Source organism: Candoia aspera, chromosome 16 (assembly GCF_035149785.1).
Source record: "Candoia aspera isolate rCanAsp1 chromosome 16, rCanAsp1.hap2, whole genome shotgun sequence".
Taxonomy (NCBI): Eukaryota; Metazoa; Chordata; class Lepidosauria; order Squamata; family Boidae; genus Candoia; species Candoia aspera.
This window is the reverse complement of record NC_086168.1, coordinates 2,325,974-2,351,622: the sequence shown is the minus strand read 5'-3', so window position 1 is coordinate 2,351,622 and position 25,649 is coordinate 2,325,974. Positions and strand designations below refer to the sequence as shown.

Genomic DNA, 25,649 nt, shown 5'->3' with positions numbered 1-25,649 from the left:
TCCCATCTATATTTAGAAGCAAACTTTATTATCATTGGTGTTGTGGTTGTTATATTGGTTGAGCAACTCAGTAATGGAATTGCTGAAAATCAAGAATGCAGTCTGCAACCACGTTGAGGCAGGAAATATCCAGAAAACAAAGAACCAGGTAACGGGGTGGGGAGTGATGTGTCTCCAGGACCAGAAAAGAGTCTTCTGCAGGTGCCCACCTGTAACGGTCTGTGGGAATGGCCTTGGGAGACAGGAAAAAGAACTGCAGACTAGACAATGGTCAAATAAGAGGCAGCTGAGCCTGCAGTAGGAAAAGGGGCACGGGAAGCATCTCAGAAGGGACCCTCCCTAGTTTCTTGGGCTGTAAAGGCGTGCGGATGGAAGATGTACTTTCAGACTTGCAAGCTTGTTGTCAGCCTTGCGAGGTAGTCCAGACAGGAAGTGCACCCAGTAGTACTAGCTCTCAGTTTATTGTAAGGTTACATCAATAGACCCTTGCAAGTCTGAAAGTACCTCTCTTGCCGCTTGCCTTTACATCCAGTGGAGAACAGCCCTCTTAGATTCTCTATCAAAGAAGTATTTCCATTAAGATGTTTTTCCTAACATTCAATTGGAAAGCAGGTCTTTCTGTGGCTTAAGACCAGAATTATTCCACGCTCTGCTGCCTGGCATGATGGAGAACAAGTCATGCACTTCTTCGATGTGGTCTCTGTCTGAGTATAGCGCACTGGAAGAGTGCAGCGTGTCATATGTCTGCAAGGGGACATTTCAGATTTCCTGTGGAAAGGGATAGCCGGAGTTACGGACCTCTGATTTCTGAATCATCATCATCAACATCACCATCATCCAATGAACATTTTGTGTATGTGTGTGGGGGGGTTAGATCCATACAAAACCAGCCAGGGACATGGAGCGGGGGGGGGGGGGGCGTAAAAAAAGTCAAGATGGAGGCTGGGACCTGTAATCACAGCCCTGCCCCCTTTTGCATGCATTGCACACATTAAAAAGGGGCAGGACTTCAATCATACAGCCCAACTACCATATTGGCTTTTTAAAAACATTTCCCCCCCGCTTCCCCATTTGCAATGCCCTTACAACCAGTGCTAGGGATCGTGCCCTTTTGAAAACTCAGCTTGTGCTCAAGAAACCAAGAAAAGATCCAAGTGAATTTAGAAACCCTCTTTCCGTTTCAGACACGTCATTTTAGGACCCAGCTTTTACAGGGTCAGAACATTGCTATTTTTATTTCAGTTTGTGTTTACTGCGGTGAGGCTATTGTATGCCCAAAGATGGAAAGATTTGGCACCGCCCACTACGGAGGAATGGTGGGTGACGTTGACAGCTCTTGCTGAGACGGATAAACTGACTTCTTTGATTAGAGAAAAGACAATATCTGTATTTATTGTTGACTGGAAACCCTTTATGGGCTTTTTGCATACAAATGAAAAAAAAAAGAGCTTGTGATTAACGGCTTTGATGATTAGACAGGATAGATTATAGAAAGAAGAGAATCATGATGTAACTTTAGAGCTTAAAATATCATTGTACTTGTAACTGCTGTGAAGAATATCGGAAGCCACTTCCTTGTATCCTTTTTCTTTCCTTTCTGTTTTCCTTTCCCTTTTCTTCTTTTCTTGCACTTTTAGCTTTCTCTTTGATTCCTTTCTTTTTCTTTTTCCTTCCTTCCTTCCTTTATATTAGTTTGCATTAGTGTTTATCTTCCTTTTTAAAAGTTTTAATACCAATGATATATATAAAACAAGAACCTTGCTGGCTCCTGTCCTAAAACAAGATTTTTCCCACAGGAGCATCGATATCACTGCACTGGAAGCCATGAGCACCGAGTGCTGCATCTGCTTTCCACCCATGATCTAAAAAACTTGGGGGGGGGTACTTTTGGCCTCATTCCTAGGAGGAAAGGCCAGGATGGACCGTCCCCCAAATTCCCAGCAAAGCCTCAGCTTGCGTAATCATTCAACCCTGGCCCGCTATTTATTCGAAGGCCGTTGGCAGTTTAGGATTGACGACTTCCAGGGCAGATGTATGTCAAGCCGCGCTAATGAAAAAGCTTCCATTTTGCTGGGCTGATGCTACTGCCAGCTGCCAAAACTCACCATCTCCCGGCATATGGAGCCAAGCCGGACTGATGTTAGCAAGGTCGTTCCCAAGAAAGCGAGAATTTATGACATGCAAATCAGCAGCTGTGATATGGCTGCCTTTGGCCTCCTGCTCGGAGAAGAAGGGCAACCACAGAGCTCTACAGATCCCCAAATGTTGATTCTTCCTCTGGATGGTGGACTTTCCCATTCCTTGAAACTGAGCCTGCAAATGTAGGTTTAATCCTTGCCAGAGCTGGACTCATCCACATCTTTGTGAGTTGGACTACAGGTAGTCCTCACTTAATGACCAGTCATTTAGTGATGGTTCAGATTTATGACAGTGCTGAAAAAACTGACTTACAACTGGTGCTCACACTTACAACCACTGCAGCATCCCCACTGTCATGTGATCAGAATTTGGGCGCTTGGCAACCGGTTCGCATTTATGACCGTCACAGCATTCTGTAGTCACATGATTGACATTTTTGACCTTCCTGGTCGGTTTCCGGCAAGCAAAATCAATGGGGAACTGTGTGATTCGCTTAACAACTATGTGGTTCACTTAACAACCATGGTGATTTGCTTAATGACTGTCACAAAAAGGTTGTAAATTTGGATCAGATTCACTTAATGACCGCTTCACTTAGCAACCAAAAATCTGGTCTCAGTTGTGGTCATTAAGCAAGAACTATCTGTAGTGGGGAATTCCCAAAGCTCCAATTCCCCCCAATTCTACTCCATGTGGCTTTCTTAAAAAAAAAACATCAGTAGAAGTCCTGCCTCGGCCCCTTCCTTCTCATCCAGCTGGGCAAGTTCCCTCTGAGTTGCTCATTGCTGCAAATTTGTCAGATTTGGGCACAATTGCTAATTAACTGCTAATTGCTCCCTTGCTCATTTAATCTCTTGCGTGCCTTACACTTTTTCAGAACTTTTTAATAATGACTGTTTTTTGACATGTTTATTCTTTTATATTTTTGTTGTACGTCTTTGCTGTACACTGCCCAGGGTCGCTCCTTGCGAGATGTCCACCTCCCGGATGGGCGGGCAGCCTTTCAGCGCAACTGCCCCAGACACTCTGGGTACGGCTAGATCGCGTGATGCCCCGTCGTCAATAGGGGGAGGGGGAGGCTCTGGGAAGGGTCTGCCCTTCGTGGTAGTCCAGACAAGGGAGCCACAACCATGAGTGCTAACGCCACCTTTAGCAAATCTGGCAAGTCCGAAAGCACTCCCCCCCCCTTTGCATTCCAGAGAAGGAGGGAAGGTCAGCTCAGAGGCTTTTCCCACCCCTGCTCCGGCTGTGGGCTCAGCTGCCTCTTATTGGACCATTGTCTCGCCTGGGGCTCTTCCTCCTGTCCCCCAAGGTGATTTCCACAGCCTCTTACGGGAAGTGACGGAAGGTTGCTTGAACACCAGGTAGATTCCAGCATGTCTGTCTTTCTCTTCCTCTTTCTCCTTCCTTCCTTTTCTTCTTTTCCCATCCCCTTCCTCTCCTTCCTTCCTTCCTCCCTTCTCTTCCTCCCTCTCTCCTTCCTTCCTCTTCCTCTTTTCCCTTCCTCTTCCTTCCTTCCTCCCTTCCTCCCTCCTTCCCCCCCTCTTCCTCTCCTCCTTCCCTCCTCTTCCTTTTTTCCCATCCCCTTCCTTTCTCTCTCTCTCCTTCCTTCCTTCTCTTCCCCTCTCCTTTCCTCTTCTTCTTCCCCATCCCCTCCCTCCCTCCTCTCTTCTCTTCCTCTCTCCCCTTCCTTTCTTTTCCCCCCCATCCCTTTCCTTCCTCTCTCTCTCTCTCTCCTCTCCTCTCCTTTCCTCCTCTCCTCGCTTTCCTACAAATCGTGAGATTTCCCCGTTTCCTGAGGGTGGGATGATACATCAGCTTTGCAGAGGTGGGCACAGGTGGGATTCTTTCCCTCCCGGGATCCGCCTCTTTGCTCTTCCTCCTGGGCTTTGCAAAGAGCACCCACCCTCTGGCAGGAGCAACGGAAGCGGTTCCCAAATTAATTTAGATTTCATGCAGCCTGGCTGGACCAGCTGGATTTGGCAGGCTGGGTCTTATCTGGGAACCATTCAAACACCCCAGGGGGACACTTAGCAGTTTATAAATCTGCCAGGAGGGCAGAGCTGATGACTGGAGCTTTCACCAGGAAAGGCTTTTAGAGAAGCAGCTTGCCTACGTCCCCAGAGACCATTGTTTTAAAAAAATTGCACGTGCTGGAGGTATTTGGGCTGCACTTTTATGCAGAAGCAGGGAAAGAAATGGGAGATTTTTCCAAAAAAGTATATCCTAGCAACAGGAAGCAGACATGTCTTTGTTTCAAAGTATATCTATTTGGAACTCTGCCTTTCCTTTAAAAAAAATAAAACAATATCCAAGTGGGTTTATGTTCTGTGGGTAAGCATTTAAATTTTAATAACGTCAAAGAGCACTTCATAACAAAATATAGCATTACACAAATAATGGAAAAGCTACAGTTATTTATGTGAGTGCCTATTCTGGTGAATAAGATCACAGATGTATCCAAGCCACAGATTTATTACTGCTTCCTCTAGTCCAGCCATCTCCTGAATCCAGCTCTTCCTTATATGTCCCAAAATCTATTTCTCAGTCAGTTTCGGCTCCCACACACACTTTTCAGGCAGTGAGACCATAATCTGCCCCTCTGGTTTGTAATGGATCTGTTTAGTCTTATTCAGGATGCACGCATGCCACCCGTCACTCCTCACTAAGCACCCTTGCCACTTGCAGAGTGGGTAACATGCCCGTGTAAGACTTGTCCATACTTGGAAAATCTCCTGGTGGCATTGATGGGTCCCCATCTCTGGAGGAGGCGGGACAGTCACCCTCCCCCCATGGTTTAAATGCTTTTCCTGCACATCGCAGAAGGTCAGGCCGGAGTCTTGCGGTCTTTTCCAACTCCACAAATCTAGCATCCCGTGATTTCAGTGGATCTTCTTAGGATAAAGGAGAGTCGCTTCTTCACCCCACCCCTGCAGGATTTCCAACTACATTTTTCTCAACCCTCCCTCCCCCACTGCTGTTGACAAAGTCTGCGTTGACCCTGAAACAGGCCGCGAAATGCAGCCCTAAGAAGCAGCCCCGGAAAGGGCTCCGATGACGACGCTCTCCTCAGTCCTCAGGCCCCACAAGGTCTAATCTTGGTGAGAGTGCTGGCCGAAAGCAGAGGATTTGGGAGGCTGAAGACTTTCAGAAGAAATGAAAAGAGGCAAAGAAGGAGGAAGGGGGGAAGGGGGGAAGGAGGAAGAGGGGAGGGAGGGGAAGGAAGGAGGAAGGAAGGAAGGAAGGAGACAGAAAGGGAAGGGAGAGGAGGGGAGAGAGGAAAGAAGGAAAGAAACAGGGAGGGAAGGAAGAAAGGAGGAAGAGGTGGAGGAAAGGAGGAAGGAGGGAGGTAGGGAAGGAAGGGAGGAAGGAAGAAGAGAGGGAGGAAAGGAGAAGGAAACAGGGTAGGAAGAAAGGAAGGAGGGAATAAGAAAAAGAGAGAAAGGAAGAAGGGAGAGAGGGGGGAAGGGAGGAAGGGAGGAAAGAAGGGGGAGGGAGGGGGAGGGAGGAAAAATAAGAAAAAGAGAGAAAGGAAGAAGGGAGAGAGGGGGGAAGGGGGGAAGGAAGGAAAGAAGGGGGAGGGGGGGAGGGGGGGGAGGGGGGAGGGGGGAGGGAGGAAGGAAGACCACCACTTCCACCCTCTTTGCGCCTGGCCTCGGACTTGCTCATCGGGAAGACAAATGGGCAATCGAAAGACGAGGCCGTTGCCCGCCTGGGCTCGCGGCACCTGCTCCCGTCCCTTCCGTCCCTTCCCGGCCGGCCCGGGCATCCCTCCCCGCCTCCCGCCCGATGGAGCCCCTGCCCGCTCCGCTCCGGGGGGATTCGGCTGTCCCGGGAGGGCCCCGTGGCGGCTGCCCGCCGTCCCTCCGCTTCATTAGGCCCCAAATTGTGACATTAATTCTAACTGCTCTGCTGGGATGTAAATGTCAGCTGTGATTTACTCGCCTCCAGCTGACGGGGCGGTTTCCGCGAGGCGGGGCAGGGCAGGGCAGGGCAGGGCAGGGCAGGTGGCCTCGTTTCTGTGCCCGCGCGTGGGATGGGGAGCCGCCGCAATTTGTCCGCTCCCTCCTTGGCGACGACGGGACTTGAGTCCACTTGAATAATCCCCGGATAAATGGAGGAAGGGGGCAAAGAGAGAAAAGGACATTGAGGCCCTCAGTCAACCCTCCCCCCCGCCCCAATCAGCTCTATGTATTTAAACCTAAAAACTCTCAAAAGCTAAAAAGAAGAAAAACAATGATCGGAAACTGTAAGCGGAATGCAGAAATATTCTACAGCTTGGCGGGGGTGATTCGAAAAGGGCTGTATTCCTGACCGGTGGTGTCTGCAGGGGGTGTCAAAAAAGTCAAGATGGAGGCCCCAACCACAGGATCGATGGAAGCCCTATGGGTTTTTATTAGCGCATCCCAAAGTTACAAACAAACAAATCTTCAGCTGTTGCTTGTTCCCTGCTGGGATCTGCGATATTCTCACACCCACTCCAACTGGGTCAAGATCGTCTACTATTTTAATATTTAATTTTACATCCTGGCTCCTGTGGCTGTTGGATCTTAACTTGTCTTGCAAATACCCTTCAGATAAGGGGCGTATTAAAATGACTCGGGGAAATGCCCTCGTTTTTACTCCCCAGGGAAATGTAAGATTTGAATTGGCAAGACAAATACATTTGAATGCAAGTTGATTCTCCCGCCCAGCGACGATTAGATGAAAAATAAAATCCATCTGCCCTCTCCCCGTTTCCATTCTTTAAAGAAGAGGAGCCCTCTTGGGGGGGGGGGCGTTATTTGGGAAAACAAGTACTGTAGTCTCTCTTTTTTGGGAAATCCAGCAAAAATGGCTGAAACAAAGCAAAGGGCATTGAGGTGGACAATGAAGGTCACAACGTGTTGTAAGGTGCAAAGGGACAGAAGCCACTCAAGGTTTACTAATCATCCTTAATGCTCCTTCCTTTTGAATCTCGGTTTAAATGTCAGTCTCCTTGGTTCCCACCTGGCTATTTATAACTCCCCAGTTTAGCAGGACTGCTGCTGCCTGGAAACCGCATTCATTGTCCTTTTCTTTCTCATCTCTAATTTTCTTCTTTTGTTTTTCACGCCCTTTCAAGGAGATTAGGTGACCCACCTCTCTGAAAGTTTAGAGGGTCTTCCTGCCTTTGGGTGGAATCAAGAACTTACAAGTCTTTGGACACAAACCAGGAAAACTGGATAGTGGGCCATCTTAGCGAGGAGGAGGCGGCCACCATTCAGAACTAGTTTCTACCAGGAATGGCTTCCATATATATTATATATTACGCAGCAAGGTCAATGCAAATATTTAGAGTGTGGTTTCTTTTCTAAATTTTACACCGATACGTATTGCAAATTGGAGAACAAAGAAGGAAGTCAGAAATTAAATAATTACCTTTGTTATTTTTAGGGGTGTTCTTCCCCCTTTTTTCCTTCTCTTTTTAACATTTCTAAATAATAATATAGTGGAGAGGTTGGCATTCAGCTCAAAACTGTATATTTCTTTTTTAAAATCATAAAAACAACGTAATACACTCTGCTTGGTATCTTTTACTAATGTTACATTGAGCAACAATTGTATACTCTGAGTAATTATTTGTTCATGTGTAGATTATATATATATATTTTAAAATACATCTTTGTTTTGAATAAAAGAAAAAGGATTATATCGGATCTATTTTGAATGGTTTGTATTGTTGTCCCTTGGTATTTGTAAGCTGCCCTGACTGTATGGGAGAAGGCAGCTATAATAAATCTAGATAATTATAATAAGACACAAAAATAATAATAAAACAAGAACAGAGTAATGTTGATGCACCTTTTAAAAGAGGGAAATGAATATATGTATGTATGTATGCTGTATTATTGCTAAAATTTTAACTGTCAAAAAAGAAAAAAAACAGAGCCCCCCCATCCCCCAGCTCCAAATTTGCAGATGCCTTTCTCCTTTTTCTTTTACTGTTGTCTCAATCAATATGGGAATTGGTCTGCAGGCAACCGTTTGATCCAGATCAAGCGGCTTTCCCAGGAGTTAAGCTAGGGCCGGGGGACATTCTGGTTCAAGTACGGTACTTGAAGTACCCAGCTGTGGAAACTTCTGTGAGTGATTTTGAGACTGCTGTCCCTCACACCAGCTTGCTTTTTGTGGTGGGAGGACACTGGAGAAAGGAGTGTTATATACATTCACTTGATTTCCTGGAGGGAAGAAGAAAGAAAAATGGGCTAGAAAAATAGTGATCCTTCCTTCCTTCCTTCCTTCCTTCCTTCCTTCCTTCCTTCCTTCCTTCCTTCCTTCCTTCCTTCCTTCCTTCCCTCCCTCCCTCCCTCCCTCTTCCTTCCTTCCTTCCTTCCTTCCTTCCTTCCTTCCTTCCCTCCTTCCTTCCTTCCTTCCTTCCTTCCTCCCCTTCCCTCTCCTTCCTTCTTTTGGGAAAAACAACCAGAGAGGTTCCCAGCTGCTGACTTCACAGGCTGGAAAGCTGGACAATATCAGCCACTTTTCTCCACCCATAGCCTAACAGCATAACCTTTTTCAGTCTGTGTTTATGGAAAAACAGTAGAAAACAAAAGTCTGTTTTGTTTTTTTAGGATCAGCAGTATTTAAAAAAGTAACAAAGAGCTTTGAAGACAGCTAAAGATTGGTTTGTTCAGCTCCCGTTAGGACTCCTGAGCTAGAGGATTTTTAATAATTAATAGATCATCTTTGTTTCTACAAATATCCTTCATTCTGGAGGAAATTGTATTGAGCATTGATGATAAACATGTCTCTATTTAGCTGCACAAACCTGCAGTATATGCTAAAGTTTCTCTCTCCTCATTTTAAAATTTTACATATTTGTTTCTGCCCCTTTTAAAACAATCCTGGAATTTTTGCTTTGGGTCTTGATGTTGTTTGTCCAATTAAACCAAAGATTACACTCTTGAGTGGCATCCTTTAAGAAAAGAGAACATGCCAAAGGAAGCAAGGACAGAACAGAACTGAATTGTATTAAATTGTAAGAAAATCTAGTCTAATTTAATTTTAAAAACGTAATCTCATTTTAATTAATTAAATTTAGATGATACAACTACACTTCTATATTTATTGTTACTATCTCCTCAAAATTCACATTTGTGACTCCTTTTGGAGGAAGGAAGGAAAGAAAAGAAAAGAAAAGAAAAGAAAAAGAAGAGGGAGGGAGGGAGAGAGAGAGATAGCTAGAGGAAGGAAAGAGAAAGAGGAAGGAGGGAGGGAGAGAGGGAAGGAAGGAAGGAAGGAGAAAGAAAGAATAAGGGAGGGAGGATTTTTAACCACCCTTTCCTTCCCCTTTGGGCATCTCATGCCATATATTGACCATGGTAATCGTAATAATTAAAGCCAAACCAAACTCCAGATGTTTGTCTAAATCCAGAACAACCTACCACTTTCTTCCATTAAGTCTCGTTTGGGACCCTGATACCAAGATTCAGTTCCATCTCCTGTAGGATCTCTTGCAAGCTGATTCAATATTTACTCATTGGCTAATTGATTTCACACATTTTCCATTTTCTGTTCAACCAGAAAAGCCTCCCAAGCCATTTTTTCATACAATCAGAAAAGCAATACAGTCTAAGCTGGCTGGTTTATAACCTAAAGAACACAGCATAAAAGGAAGAAGTTATCCGAAGGGAAGAACCACTCAGCCACCGGTTCTTCAATTTCTCATGTCATGACCTGTGGGAAAGGGAAGTCAGAGCAAGGGGCTCTCTCAGCAGAGCTGACACAACATTCTTGTTCCCATCTCTTCGATCTGCTGCTCAGTTGGGAAAAAATGAGGAAGAATGGAAAGAACATTAAACATTAACATTAACCTTCAGGAAGGTTCAGGAAATTAACAGGCTCTGTGCGACTCAGCTGCATGGGACATATACCAGGGAAGCAATGTGAGATCATTTTAATCTAGGGTTTTTAAAAAATTACTGTCATAGCTTGTATTGTTTTAGTATATTGTCACCAGCACAGACTAGAATGGAACCATTCCTTCCTGTGACTATAGTCCTAAAACTTCACTGGCCCTTTCACAGCCGTTTCACTCTGCTGGTTCAAATCCAGCTTGTGATCAATTGCAATTGATTATTATGTATCTGCATTTGATTTTTTACTTCCTATGTGAAAAACTTCAAATGTGTGTCTGTTAAATTCCATGCTGTGCTTGTACCACCCACTTTCCTATGCCTGTCAAACCACGTTTGGAATTTTCTGGAGAATTATCTCCTGTGTCTAGTTTTCTGAATGGCAAATTTGATCAGCATTCATTCCACGTCATCAACAAGCCATCTTTTACCTCTAACCCTTCAAGGTTTGTCAGATGGTTCTCCCATCTTTTCTCTCAGCATGAAAAGAAGTCCAGGGTGAGAGAGGTCCACGGTGCCCTTGGATTCTCGTTCAGCCAAGGAGGTGGATCGGATTTTTTTTTAATCAGGGTGCATTTCTTTTAATCAAGATGCATTAAATTTCGCGAAAGACCTCATCAATCTTTAGCTGACAAATTTATTGAAAGTCTTAATGGTATTTGATTAGAGAGAAAGAGACATTGAACATTATGCATAACCTACACTTAATACTTAGTTTTACAGGTTATGATATATATAGAGAGAGATGGTTTTGCCACACTTAAGTCATCTGTCTGCTCTCGTCTGCTGTGAAAACGCACAAGATAAAGGGACGATCCATGCTTTTTTTTTTTTAAGTGTCATCAGGCTGTTCTTGAACAGACAAAAACTGAGCCTGGATTTTAAAGGTTTTTAATAAAAGACTTGGACGAACCGCTCTGTGTGAGAAAGCGTTTGGCAACCGGGAAGCCAGGGCGCAAACTGGAGGAACTTTGCCATACATTTGTGGATTGAATGGACCTTCTTCAACCGCATCGTGTCGCTTCCTCCACAGGAGTAAATAAATTCACAACTTGAGAAATCTCAGCTGGTTTTAACCCTTTGTCCCTTGCTGGCACAACAGACAGCGAATGAAGAAACAAAAATTGCAGCAGCAGTTTGTCCTTGGGGTGGTCAACTGAAAATATTGTAGCAAAGGCCCCGATTGCTCGGACACCAGCTTTACAAACCTGTCAGTTTTGGATGCACGGAGGCGTACCGGAACTGCCAACCGTGAGCGTTTTCTTAAAAAGAAATCTTCCTTTTCAGTCGCGTCTCTGGGCCGCGCACCGTCTACGCTATTGCGGAGTTAACAGAATAACGGACGTATGAAAACTCATGTGATTGGCTGCGACCTCTTTAGCCAGCTCTGTTTGAGAACAGGGTTGGGTTCACGGGCTGCCAATCAATACATGCCCTCCCACCAGCTGCCAATTTTATGTGAAAAGGTGTCGCACGGTAAGGACAAAACCTTCCACTTTCTGACCAGTCAAGACACGCAGGAGAAACTGGATTCCAGAGTAAACGGTAAAGAAAAATAATTTTTAAAAAGCATCCAGACACATCCCCATTCCCATATCAGGAAATTATTTAAAAAAACAACAGACCCTTTTTGAGCCAATCAAGACGACATTCAGTCTGTACAGCTAATTCAGCTCATTTACAACGCGATAGAAAATAGCCTACAAATTAATTACAGTGACTTTTTTATACAAATAAAAATAAAGGAGACTCAATACTTGGCTTTTTAAAATCTAGATACACAATTGAGGCTGTTTATTCTGTTCAGGAGGAGGAGAGAAAGGGAAGGGAAGGAAAAGTTGGGGGCAGAGTGTTGTTCCTTCCAAGGAACAGGGAAGATGCTGCACAAAGCCAAGCTAAATGCAACATCCTGAAGATAAATAAGGAGCAGGATGGAAAATACATATTAAAGGAGAAGTTAAAGCTTCATTTGCTGGATGGAAATCAATACAGGTAGTCCTCACTTAACAACCATCCGTTTAGTGATGGTTGGGACTTATGACGGTGCTGAAAAAACGACTTGCGATTGGTCCTCACACTTATGACCTTCGCAGTATCCCTGCAGTCACGTGATCATGATTTGGGCACTTGGCAACCGGTTTGGATTTATCATGTGATCACCATTTTTGACCTTCCTAGCCCGCTTCCAGCAAGCAAAATCAGTACAGAACCATGTGATTCGTTTAATGACCACCTCAAAAAAGGTTGTAAAATTGGGTTGGATTCGCTTAATGACTTAGCAACCGAAATTCCGGTTCCAGTTGTGGTCATTAAGTGATGACTACCTGTGTTGGGAAGAGAAGGGAAGGTAGGAAAGGAGAAAGGGAGGGGGAAGGAAAGAGAAAGGGAGGAAAGGAAAGAGGAAGAGGAAGAGGAAGGGAGGGGAAGGGGAAGGAGGGAGGAAGAAAAGGGGGAAGGGGAAGGGGTGAGGGTGAGGAAGGGAACAGAGAAAGGAATCCATGTCATTTCTTGTTTAGAGAATGAGGGGAAGAGGTCATCCCAGAAACCCATTTCTTGCTCTGGTCACATATGATGAAAGAAAACTAAGGCTATTTTGGTTTCTGTTCTTTCCCCCTCAGATGACAGGTTTCCTCTGATTTCATAAAAAAATATCTTCTGTTGGGCTAGACCCTGCGATGAAAAATGCAGACAACAGATTAAGGAACCCCAGTAGCCCTCCGTGACCTCCTTCCCGGTACTCACATACACATCGTCCAGCTGGGAAAGCAAAGTTTATTAGCTGTCCAGCTGCATCTCGTAAAGAAGCTGCCGATGGGGGTCCATCGAGCTGAAGCTGTTGCATCATCCCTTGACTTCCTCAGCCCATTCCGAGATCCATCCTTGGAAAAATGTTGCATGTTCCTTCTTTTTTCTTTGTCCCACTTGTCTTTGCTGGCTAAGATTTCTCTTATCCCCCCTCTCGGGACTCCTTGGTCATTCCACCTTGGATGTCCAGACTCTGAAGGCGCTCCTACTACGAGTTCTTCAATCCTCTATCAAAACTGGGCATGATCAACTTCATCTAGCCAAGATGCAGGACTTGCTGGAAAATCCGGATACCCTCCGCTGCTTCCTGTAGAGAGATCTGAGCTGGGTCCGTTCCCACTCAAGACCCTCATGGGCTGAGGCACAGTCTGTCCACCTTGGCCTACCATGCCCAAGCCATGGTCTGGGTAAACCAGGCTGGACATTAAAGGTTGGTGTCCAGACATAGCTTGTAAGGACCCTGGTGATGGGGGCATCCCGTAAGGGCTGTTCGAGCGCAGATCATGGAATTGCTCCTGAGTTGGAAGGCCACCATGTTCCAAGGAGAAGCTGGCACTGCTCCCAGCTTGTTTTGCCAGAACTGGTGAGTTGTCCCCAAGACTGCTGTAAATCCCGTTGGGATGGTTGATGTCAGATATAGAAGGTTCATCTGGAAAAAGGAAATGGGAAAGTCGGAGAGAGAGTGGGATGTCAACATTGGACATGTCCCTCAGGACTATTCTTTTTAGAAGGGACCTCCACGTTCCTCCCTGAAGAACCATCTCCCCTGAACTTCATGCCCTCCCCTTGCTAGGAGAGAGGGACTGGACTGAAGTCCACACCTGGCACCTCGGCTGGAGAAGGCTTGCCTACAGTATTCCCATGGTGCCACCTTGGACGTGCTAACGTTCTTTCCTCCTTCCTTCTCTCCATATCCCTCAACAATCCACTTTTCCCAAGACTTCAACAAATCTGCCATAATCCTAATCTACAGCCAGACTTTGGCCGGGCTTCCATTCAACAATGGACCCATGTTGGAGTGGTTCCAGTTCGCTGCACACTGAATTCAAATGCGCAGCAGCGTGTGGGATGCATCTTCCAGGCAAAGGCGGCTGCAAGGGAGGTTGCAGTATCAAAGACCGCACAACACCAGTGCTACCACTTGGGCGCATCTGAATCTACTTTGGGGTTCAGATTGCTGCGACTGCTACTCTTCACCATCCTGGAGGATCAAATACTGTAATTTTCTAAACTAGGAAAAAACCCCAAACACTGTGGGCCGAATATGTATCTGGGTTGGGGGTGACTATCCGTGGGAGGCAAGGGGGCCAAAAAAATCAAAATAGTGATTAGAACTGTGCAATCAAAGCCCTCCTCTTTTTAATGTGCATGGTGGGGCATGGATTATGCCACTGTGGCAGCCGTCTTGACTTTTTTGACCCTCCCTCCTTTGTGGATGCCCCTGATGGATGCCCAGGAAGTGGCATGTCCTTCCTGCGTGCCTTGCACACCGTCAAGGCACGTAGGAAGGACTTATCACTTCCTACATTCACACCGTCAGGATTTTTTGAGTACCTGTGAAAGACACCTCAGCATCGCTGTCTGGTCCTTCCTCCTGGATGCTGTCCTTGTCGGATTTGGAGTTCCCCCTCGACCGTTTCATGTTTCTAAAATATTGCCCCCACCTCTGCCTGCCGGCATCTTTCTTCAGGCGTTTTTCTTTGGCCCTTCGGTTCTGGAACCACACCTGGGATTGAAAAGAAGGGATAGATTTAAATGCAAATAGAAAAGCAAGCCAGGTGGTGTTTCAAACTCTTACAGCAGCGAGGATGTTCTCTCTCTCATCTCCCTCTCTCTTCCTTCCCGTGTTCTTCTTTCCCTTTTCTTCTGGGTGAAATAGTTGCAAAAAAAAAAAAAAGCAAACTAAATTAGTTTTACTTGTGAACCACGTATTCCTGAATGCAAGCGGAATTTGGAAATGGGGGAAGGAGAGGGCAGTGAAGAGGACACATGGTGTCGGTGCCTGCGGCATTTTGCAGATAAATTCACCAAGTGACAAAAATGTTCAAATGTCTGACCTTAAGAAGAAGCCTAAAACTGGATCTGGCCAAGGGCCATTAGGCCCAATCTTTTGCATCCCACAGGGGTTTTAATGCTAGGATTTGTAATACAGGTAATCCTTGACTTACAACCACAACTGGGACTGGAACATCTGTTGCTAAGTGAGGCAGTTGTTAAGTGAGTCATGCCTGACTTTGCGACCTTTTTTGTCAAGGCCGTTAAGCAAATCATCATGGCCATTAAGCAAATCACTGCGGTTGTTAAGTGAATCTGACTTCCCTCACTGACTTAGCTTGTTGGAAGTCAGCTGGGAAGGTTGCAAATGGCAATCACACGACCCTGGAATGTTGCAACTTTCGCAAGTGCAAGCGGGTTGCCAAGCACCTGAATTTTGATCACATGACTGCAGGGATGCCGCAGTGGTCACAAGTGCGAGGACTGGCCGCAAGTCACTTTTTTCAGCACTGTCGTAACTTCAAACGGTCGCTAAACGAATGGTCATAAGTTGAGGACTACCTGTACAGCAAACAGCTAGCAAATTAGAAATATAAAAAAAAAGCCGAAATGGCCACCGCAAGGGTGCAATCAAAGCCCCACCCCTTTTTCAGCAGGCCCGGCCCACATTAAAAAGAGGGTGGGGCTTTGATCGCATAGCTATAGCCCCCATCTTGACTTTTTTGACTCTCTTCCCACTGGATGCCTCTGCACCAGTTGAGTAACCATCACCAGCCAAGATCCTCCGGGAATTTCTCCAATCCCATTAAAAAGTTGGATGCCAAACGGTTTCACCAGGTATCTGGGCAAATTAGATACTTGTTGCTTCAGCTAAAACAAGGGCAACATCCATCAGCAGCAGTTTGGACTCTTCCCCCTGCTGGTCACGATTGTCAGAGTGCATGATGTCATGGACTCCAGATCATCTAATTCCCAGCCAGCTAGGGCAATGCAGGCTGAGGATTATGGTAACCCAACATAGATGGCACACAGCATGCTAGAGAAGTTACATCTAGCGCCTCTGATTTGACTTTCCTGACCTTCTGCTGTGTTCTTTCACGGATTGTCGTTGCCTACTTATCTGGAGATATTTACAAGCTAGTTTCTACTGGATATCACTGTATTTTGGTCAGTTCCGAGTTCAGCTGATTTGCGCATATCTTGCCAATGCTCAAAGCAGAAGCTGGGAGGTCACGGGAGCCGGGGAAGATGCTCTGAGGCTGGACTCAGGCTGACTGGAGACCCCTGTAAGGACACTCAGGGGAGGGCGCATTTAATGAGCAGAAGGTGATTTGCCACCCATTGAATGCCGTGTCCAGTTCTGTCACTGTGTTTTGGAAAGGACAGGAATAACTGGAGCGAGTTCAGAGGACAGCCGGGGAATTGACATTGAGTCTTAAGAGGAATGGTGAAAGGATCTGGGTGTGTTCATCCTATAGGCCAGACAGAAACAAGTGCAACTTTACCCCACCATTTCCTTATTCTCTACTTCTCTTGAAGGCAAGACCAGAACCAGGGGTTGAAACTACAAGGCAAGTAGTTAGACGTCAGGAGGAATTTCCTGACTGAGTGGTCAGCCAGTGGAACAGGCTGCCACATGGAGCAGTAAGTTTTCCTTTTCCTTTGGACTTCAGACAGAGGCTGGAGGGTCTGATGTCTGAGATGAGCTCTGGTAGATCCCGCCTTAAGTAGGAGGGTGGCCCAGATGACCTCTAAGATCTCTCCAGAATTTCATGATTCTTTTGATTGCTCTGTGCTTCCAATAGTAATAATGATAATTGGAATAATAATAAAAACAACAACAACAATAATAATAAACCATCTGCATTGACAAAATCACCACCAGTCAATTGCAAAAGGCAGCTTTACTTGGCACAGCTGACATCCTGTGATGACACCTTTAACACCACCAAACCACAACATCCGCCTGTCCCAGGTCCGTGGGAAGGACTCGACCGGTGGATAAAAATACTAAATCCAGTCTCAACATCTGGCTGACTGTGCAATCAACCATAATAGGAATAGGAATAGGAACTTGTTAAATTTATATACCACCCAACTCCCAATAACTGGAGGAATAATTATTCCGGCAATAATCATTGGAATAATAAACACTAGGGCCAAGCATAGAATTTTGTCTGTCCCCCCCCCCAGTTTCCTTCAATTTAGATTTGCTTTCCAGAAAAGGTGCAATTCTCACTCTCAGAATGAGCTGCTGCCCCTCCTTAGCTGTAAGACAGCCAGTGTGGGATGCAAAGGTCCTGCCCTGCATTGCCCCATTCTCTCTCCTGCTGTCCAGAAGACATCAGGAGAAGTTCCTCCTGATGGTGCTTTTTCAACCCCACGGTTAGTGCTCCCACCAGCGGGTGGGGCCTGCTTTTGAGAAATCATAGGAGGGTCCCTTCTGCTCCTGGGGAAAGGTCCCCGCCCACGAACTAGGATCAGAACTTCTAATCCTTCTTCCAGTGGCCGTCGAGGTTTCACCCTCCAACCTTCAGCTCCGTCAACTAGGTCAGCCTTTCCTCCCATCTCCAACGCTGTCACCCACCTGGACAACTCTCATATCCAGGCCTGTTTCAGAAGACAGCTGTTCTCTCACATGTCGAGCTGGCTTGGGCGAGTTGTTGTAGGCGTTTTTCAAGGTTTCCAGTTGTTTGGCAGTGATGGTTGTGCGGGGTCGCTTCGCTGTGGACTCAGCCTCTGCAAACATTCCAAAGAATCAAAGTGTAAAAGTCCAAAACAGGAGGCTGTCCGTGGATGGGGTTGTGGGGGTGTGAAAAGAGTCAAGTTGGCCATGGGGGCCACGTGATTGAAGCCCCACCACGGTTTTACATACATTGCCTGGGTGATGCATGTAAACAAGAAACAAAGCTTCAGCGGGGTGGCCATAGCTGCCATCTTGACTTTATTGACCTCTCCTCCCCTACCCCCCCATGGATGACTTTGATGAATCCAAGGCTTCTAAAATAGTTTCTAATCCAGCGACTGCATTTGAAATAAACAACAAAGAAACAAAGATCCCCATGGCTAAAGTGGTGACGTGACTTCCGATGTTCTTAGCTAATCTCCATTTTGATGGTTGGGAAGGGATCCAATGCAGCAGCACGAAACGCTATTACTGTTTTGATTGACAGCTTTTAAAGAGGGTAGGGATGCAACATCTGGCAGATGCTCTTGAAGAAAGTTCCAGGCTTAAGAGGAAAGAATGGAGGCTTTGGACATATGTCACACAGCCGGTGCAGGACATCCTCTTGGTTCAAGGATGATACAAGGGAAAATGATTTCATCTTAATTTAAATTTACTTAACATGTGACTTAATTACATCAGGTTGACTTCCCACATACTGAAGAATTTCCTCTCTGTCTCATGAACAGTTACCATTCATGGACAACTTTGGTCTGGGGTCTTAGAACCCACCCCAAGGTGAGGAGGCCACATCTAACCCCAGGGCCACAGGCCATGGGCCCTCATTGCAGACAGGCCCACAACTAGGGTCTCTGTCACCCGGGGCAAACATGGATTTGTTTGCCCCCCCAGCGCTCATTTTGGCTCCTCCCCAGCGTGGCACCCAGGACACATGCCCTGCTTGCCCCCCCTAGTTGTGGCCCTGATTGTAGAAGGATCTGCCGAGCACTGCATGGTTCCAGGTGTGTTTTATTCCAGAGACGTGGAAATTAAGAGAATGGAGTACCACCAGAGTAAGCACCGATTTAAGTATCTCCTTGTTTTCTTTTATTTGGTCTTGAAATATTAAAGCATACCAAATCCATGCTTTTATTCCTTTTTAAAAGTTGCTTCTCATTTGCCAGAACAAATATTCCAGTCAACATTTGCCTTAACATGTGAATAATGCTCTTGCCTATGAAAGAAGAACATGATTATTTTGGGTTAAACTTTTCGCGAATGCCATACAGTTAGCAGGCAAAGGTTTGGGCTCCCCTATATGATTGTATGTTTCACCGAATCCCTAAGTGATCAGAAGCTGAGATAACCTCTACATAAATTAAATATGATTCAGCTAACTATCAACTAGATATTAAAAGTCAAAAACTGAGTTTGAATATTTCATGAAAACAACAGTTGGAAACATCCCTCCATATCCATCAAGTATTTATAGGAAAGGGAGGGTTTAGAATGGCCTTCCCTAGACCTGAATATTGTTGAAAATCTGTGGGGAAGTCTCATACATGGATTGCCTGCAGGGAGATCTAAGAATATTTCTAAGCTAGAAGATTTCTGCAAGGAAAAGTAGGGGAAAAAATCCATAAACAAGAATGGAAAGGCTTTTAGCTGGCCACAGAAAATGTTTGGAAGCTGTTATTTCTGCCAGAGATGGTACAAAACACTGGGTGGAATAGTGTCCAAAATTCTGCACCTACCATATTCACTGTTTTCTTATTCTGAATCTGTAAACCGCTTATTTGTAGTTACAGGTTGCATTCAGATTTGTGTCAGGACGGAGCAATCCAGAAGCAATCGTTAATTGTGTCTGGATGCCTCGCCTGGACATGGGTTAGGTAGTAAGGGGGAAGTACTGCTTAGACATGTGCATAGATTGGAGGCTTGCAGTTTGGAGCACTGTAGAACAAAGGAGGGGGAAGGAGGCTTGCATTCCAGCAGGGCTGTTAGAGAAATATTTAGATGAGAAATCAGCTCAAGGTTGGGTGGTTGGCACTTTCTGGAACGAGGTGAAAGAGGAGTAAGAGTTTGAAAACGAAGGGGAATCTTACTAGACAGTAATTCACAGCGAGGGGGAGCGGGTGAGACAGGGAGAGACTGAAATGCTTTTAGGGAAAGATTTGAGTGGGAAGTCTCATCCGTGGCTTTGCAAGAGCCAGGTGCCTATCTTAATAAAGACCTTTCATATATCCTACATGGCATGTATTGCAAGTTGCTGATTTTAGGGTTTCAAGGGCCACGGACCTCACAGATATGTGGAAAGCTGTCGTGAGGTTGCCTTAGGGATTGATTAAAGCATCCAGCTTGACCAAGGATGCCTCGATCTTTCCTGAAACGACATGATAGAGGACACCATGTGTAGTGGGAAGCCAGGATTATTCTGCCCATCATAGTTATGGGTACTGTGGCTTAGCAATCTTTCTGTGCATGGAAATCCATCTGCCATGACTTCCTAGCTTGGGACTACAGATTTTGAGAGGAGGACACCCATTTGGAGGAGAAGTTGGAGAAGACTTCTTCAAGGTAGAGAAGGACGTGAGCTGAACCCGACCCGTTTCCTTGCTCCACTTTGGCAAACTCACCTCTCTGCTTGGCAGTCTCGTAGTCTGCCTTACAGACCAGCCGGCTGTCCTCCATGAGGTAGAATTCGTCTCCTGTGGCCAGCTGCCTCTTGCAGACAATGCAGGAGAAGCAGTGAAGATGGTACACAAAGTCCTGGGCCCTTCGCACGACTTGGGTGGGAGGAATGCCTTGCTGGCAGGCTGCGCATTTTGTCCCAAACCTCCTGTTTATTAGAGCAGGAGAAATTAAATGGGTTTTTACTAGAAATGTGCAAAAACTCAGAATGTTTAGAGCTCCCATGTTCCTCTTTCCTGGGTATTTGTGGGCTGTTTCAAGCTGAAAACACTGCAAGGATAGTTGAGACATGGTCAGATCACTTCTGGTATAAAGCTGAAACAGATCTGGAACACCAAACATCTTTTTGGAGCTTGATAGGGTCTGTCTCAAGCATGAAACATTTCAGACATGACGCATGTTAAAAATGGGGGGACTTTGATGGCACCATTGTGGCCTCCATCTAGACTTTTTTGACCACATGGACATCCCTGTTCTCGAGTTAAACTGTACCGTGATGACAATGACACAGAAAGATCTATAAATTAGTAAAGGTAAAGGTTTCCCTTGACATGAAGTCCAGTCGTGTCCGACTCTAGGGGGCGGTGCTCATCTCCGTTTCAAAGCCGAAGAGCTGGCGTTTGTCTGTAGACACTTCCATGGTCATGTGGCTGGCATGACTACACAGAACGCCGTTACCTGCCCACCGAAGCGGTGCCTATTAATCTACTCACATTTGCATGTTTTCGAACTGCTAGGTTGGCAGGAGCTGGGACTAGCAACGGGAGCTCACCCCGTCACGCGGATTCGAACCGCCGACCTTCCGATTGGCAAGCTCAGCAGCTCAGCGGTTTAACCCGCAGCGCCACCGCATCCCTTACACCTATAAATTAACGCTCGTAAAATGCAAGATGCTTTGGAAAACATTCAACTCCTGCTTAGAGGCGGCTGTTAAACAGAAATAATTTTGTTCACACGTGCTAAATTTAATGAACTCATTTCCTGGTTGTTGACCTGAGTGAATAAGCAAACTTAGTATTCTTAGCTGCCAGTTGCTAGATAAGACCAACACACTCCTGCCCAGGATCCTGAGTCACCTGGCTGTCCACTGTGGGAAACAGTCCTTTTTATTCCATTTTATTTTCAAAATGTATTGGTTGCCCTTCAAAGCTTCATTCTCCCAAGGCAGCTAACAAACCCTTCCGAATCTCCGTTCACATTCTTAGAATGAAAAAACTTTAAACCTGAAAACTATGCAGCAGGTCAAAGTGGAAAGTAGCAGATACAAAACTAATTCAAAGAGCCTAATGCAGCGTAGAAATTAAAATCCATTGGCTTAGAAGGCCAGCGCAGTCTTGGGCTGCCATAACAGAAGCAGATCACAGGCGAGAATTGTTCCATTGTACTCTGCACTGGTTAGACTGGTTTGGATCCAGTTCTGGAAGCCAAATCAGGGACACGGGAAGCTGGAATGAGAACAGTGGCCAGGGTGATACTTGGCTATGCCACCTCGCTTGGGATGGGAGGGGGGATAGTCAGTCTTGGGGGTGGCTGGTGCTGTAATGGTGCCAAGTACAAAACTATTGCCATCTTGAATTTTACGTTTTATATTCGGTATTCTATATTTTTATTGCTATTGATGTATATTTATATTGTATTGATTTTATACTGCATTGTTTTTACTGATGGTTGTTTTATTATCCGACCTTATGGCTGCCCAGGTCAACCTTCTGGAAGGAGACCTGTGAGCTGATGCTCTTGTGAAGCCTCAGCAGCTTCTGTTCTGGTCAGGAAGGCCTGACCCAATGTGGCCTTTCCAGTGTTTCAGATAGGACAGGACTACCCTGCCCAGTATTCCTGCTGGCTGGGGGTGGAGGGCGGTGCAGTCCCAGGTTAGGGAAAGGGGCTGAAGACAGCCTGCCAAGGCTGGTCTGGGCCTGCAGGTTGGCCTTTGTCCACTCACTTAAAGAAGTCCTCCTTGCAGTAGACGCTCTCTCCACGGCTGAAGCACTTCTCCGCCAGCTGCACCTGGCAGTCGTGGCATCGGAGGCATTTGCTGTGCCAGTGGCGGTCCAGCACCTTCAGGATGAAACGGTCCACGATGTGCTGGTTGCAGCCCGCACAGAGGGGGATGTCTGGGGGGAAACAGTTCAAGGGGAGAAAGGAAACCCATCAGCTAGGTGTGGCTTCTAATCCAAAATTGGCCCTTCCTCCCTTCCTGCCCCAAAGATTCCTGGATGCCCCCTGGAAAAGCCGGCACTTGGCTCTTGAAACCCACTTCATCTTTTGAGTCCCCCTGATTTCCAACTGTGCTCTCCAGGTGCAAAATCCAGGGATGTGGCCTTCCAGCATCCTTCCCGTGGCCCCAGAACAAGCCAAAGTGAACGAATGGCCCCATGTTTTGGTTGGGGTGGCTGGGGGAGGCTTGAAAGGTGTTCAGTGGGCACTGTCCTCCTTGCAAAGAGTTGTACACCCTTAAACTCCCAACTTTCCCACACAAACAAAAAAGTAGAAAGCCGGAAGTGGCACACAGCTCTTGCCCAGCCACCCCGTGCTGAGCCCCCTTCTTCAAGCCATCAAAGGTTATGCTCCTTCCTCCTTCTGCAATAACTCTGTTAATCTCATTTCTGTACCAATTAACTCTTATTTCCATGTTTATTTCTCTGACTCCCACCCTTCAGTGTGCTGGCTGGGTTCCCACAGTGCCTTTAACCCACTGGTTTTGCATAGTATGTTGTGTGAACTGTTAACAAACCATATTGATGTCTTAGGTCTACATATCCAACCTATTCAACAAGCCATTGTTAAGCAAAGAATTCCTTAGCATCTTATGCAAGTGCTCAGTTGTTTCATTCATAGACAGACAGACAGACAGACAGACAGAGATAGATATAGATAGATAGATAGATAGATAGATAGATAGATAGATAGAGATAGATAGATAGATAGATAGATAGATAGATAGATAGATAGATAGATAGATAGGAAGCATAGATAACACTCCTTCAATTCTCCTAGAAAACAACAGCCTTGTGAGGTAGGCTGAGGTGCAAGAGAGTCCCAAAGGCACCCATGGCTGATAGTGGGCCTGGATCTCCCCAGTCCTGGGCCAACGCCTGAGCCACCATACCAGATCACAGTGCTCCTGATGCAGAGGCATTTAGGGCATCATACTCAATAATATAATGGTATCTTTGATGTTAATGGCGCCTTTGGCTAAGCCATTATGGTAGCAGAGGAGGAGGAGGAGGAGGAGGAGGAGGGGGAGATAATAAAGTATCAAGATCTGAAAACTGAAAGGAACTTTTTATCATCTTTGGTGAACTTGTGAAAAGGCCAAAAAATTCTGGGATCAAATATGTGCTAATATTCAAAAGATCCTTAAAGTCGACTTACAAAAAATTGGACCATCCAATCCGGTCCAGCAGGATGGGCATGCTCCGGGTCCCGTTGGCCAAGGAATGTCAGCTGGCAGGGACCAGGAAGCGTGCCTTTTCTGCCGTGGCCTCTGGAACATCCTCCCGCCTGATATTAGGATGGCCCCGACCCTGTTGGCTTTTCAGAAGGCCTTGAAAACCTGGCTTTGTGCCCGGGCCTAGGGCCCCGAGTATGGGAAGGGCCCCGTTTCGTGGTTATGTTAACACCAAGGCTTTTAGATTGCTGGGCTGTATTTATATTTATATTTAATTTTGTTATTGTTTTTATTGTTTTATATTATGATTATTTTTATTGTTGTTATCCACCCAGAGTCACAAGTTTGAGACGGGCAGCAATATAAATCAAATAAACAAATAAACAAATAAACAAACAGAACTGTTTCTCTTGGGCATGATGGAGAAGCAGCTCAGGAAACAACATGGGACTTTGCTTGTATACGTGGTTACAGCAGCAAGACTTTTATGTGCACAGAGATGGAAAGATCCACAAATACCCACAGTGGAGGACTGGATTACTAAATTGATGGAGCTGGCCCAAATGGCCAAGTTAAGAGTACTGATAAGAGAAAATACTGTTCCTGGATTTCTTTCTCCTTGGCAACCACTTTTAGACTGCTTGCTTGTGTCAGAAAAAAAATGAAGTTTTGATTTTGGGTATTAATGATTAAATGGTTTGATTTGATAGAAATAATGTTACTAAGGCTTAACTAATGGTAAGAGATTATATTTGGAAATGTATTCATATCTGTACGAAGTTGGAAGTCACTTTCTGTGCCTGTTTTTTCTCTTTTTGCACTTTTATCGTTTTTCTTTTTTCTTTTGTTCTGTATTCTAGCTTTTCTATATTCTGTATTTTGTATTTTAATTATATTTGGAAAATTAATAAAATTCTTATTTAAAAAATCTGAAAAGTGAAAGATTGTGGCATAAACTGGCCATAGTGGTCCCAGTGGTTATTGGCATGCTGGGTGCCACATCAAAAAGCCTTGCTTTATACCCACACTTAGAAAATCTGCACATCAACAAAATTTCTGTCTGTTAATTACAAAAGGCCACATTGCTTGGATATACATTATGACATCCCAGGTTCTTGGGAAGAACTTGGTGCAAATGAAGGTCAACACCAGCTAAAGAATTGGCAGCTGTGATTTCATGTGTTTGTGTATATAATAATAATAATAATAATAATAATAATAATAATAATAATAATAATAATAATAATAATTTTAAGTGAACCAAATGCAACCCAGGGAGCTCAAAATAGCGGTCAAGAGCTCTTGCTACTACAAATAAAAATGAAATGCAGAAGCATTGGTTTTCAAAGTTCTACCCAATGGAAAATGAAATTGAAATATATAAAACTATACTGAAAAATGTTATTGAAGTAACTAGGTTTAAAACTACACCACACCATTCCAGGCAAATGCTTCCCCTTCAGTGCCCCATTTCCCACCAAGTCCGTGGCTTCATCCTGTTAAACTAGGAGCCCAACTCAGTTTGGCCCCTTGTCCTGGGGGGTGGAACAAGGGCAGAATTCATGGCCAGAGATTCCCTCTGAAGGGGAAGGAAAACAGGTCTCTGTATGAAGCAGAAAAGCTTTAAAAGGAAAAAAAATGAGATGGACGGAAAAAAATGGGGTCCCTAGCCATTCAGATCTCATCTTCTGGGACCACGTATGGTAGAGTATATTATATACATGCGCGCACAGACCCACACACTCCTTGATTAGATAAGTTATACCCACACAGTAGGTAATTTATATGCACACACACCTTAGATTATTTAAGCACATACTGTGTACACTAGACGGTTCCTATACAAACACTTTAGAGTTACTTACACAGAGACATTACGTGTAGTACTTACACACAGGCACTCACAACGTATACACACACTAGGTAACTCATACACACACATGAGATAGGGTATTTATGCAAACACTCACACTGGACAATTTATACACACACACACAAAGGTAGAGTATTTACATACACGCAGAGACACTAGACAGGCTTGGACGGGTAACAGTAGACATAGTATTTATACACACAAACACGAGATAAG

At 45.3% G+C, this 25,649-nt stretch overlaps 1 protein-coding gene across 1 annotated transcript; it reads right to left on the bottom strand.

The window, feature by feature from the left end:
• Positions 1-13,048: 13,048 nt before the first annotated feature.
• LHX3 (LIM homeobox 3) lies at positions 13,049-25,435 on the bottom strand. The gene is made up of 6 exons (XM_063316438.1): positions 25,426-25,435; positions 22,112-22,283; positions 20,115-20,317; positions 17,401-17,552; positions 14,373-14,544; positions 13,049-13,467 (listed from the first exon to the last, which is right to left on the bottom strand). The coding sequence occupies exons 1-6, from the start codon at positions 25,433-25,435 to the stop codon at positions 13,049-13,051; spliced, it is 1,128 nt and encodes a 375-aa protein (XP_063172508.1).
• Positions 25,436-25,649: the final 214 nt, after the last annotated feature.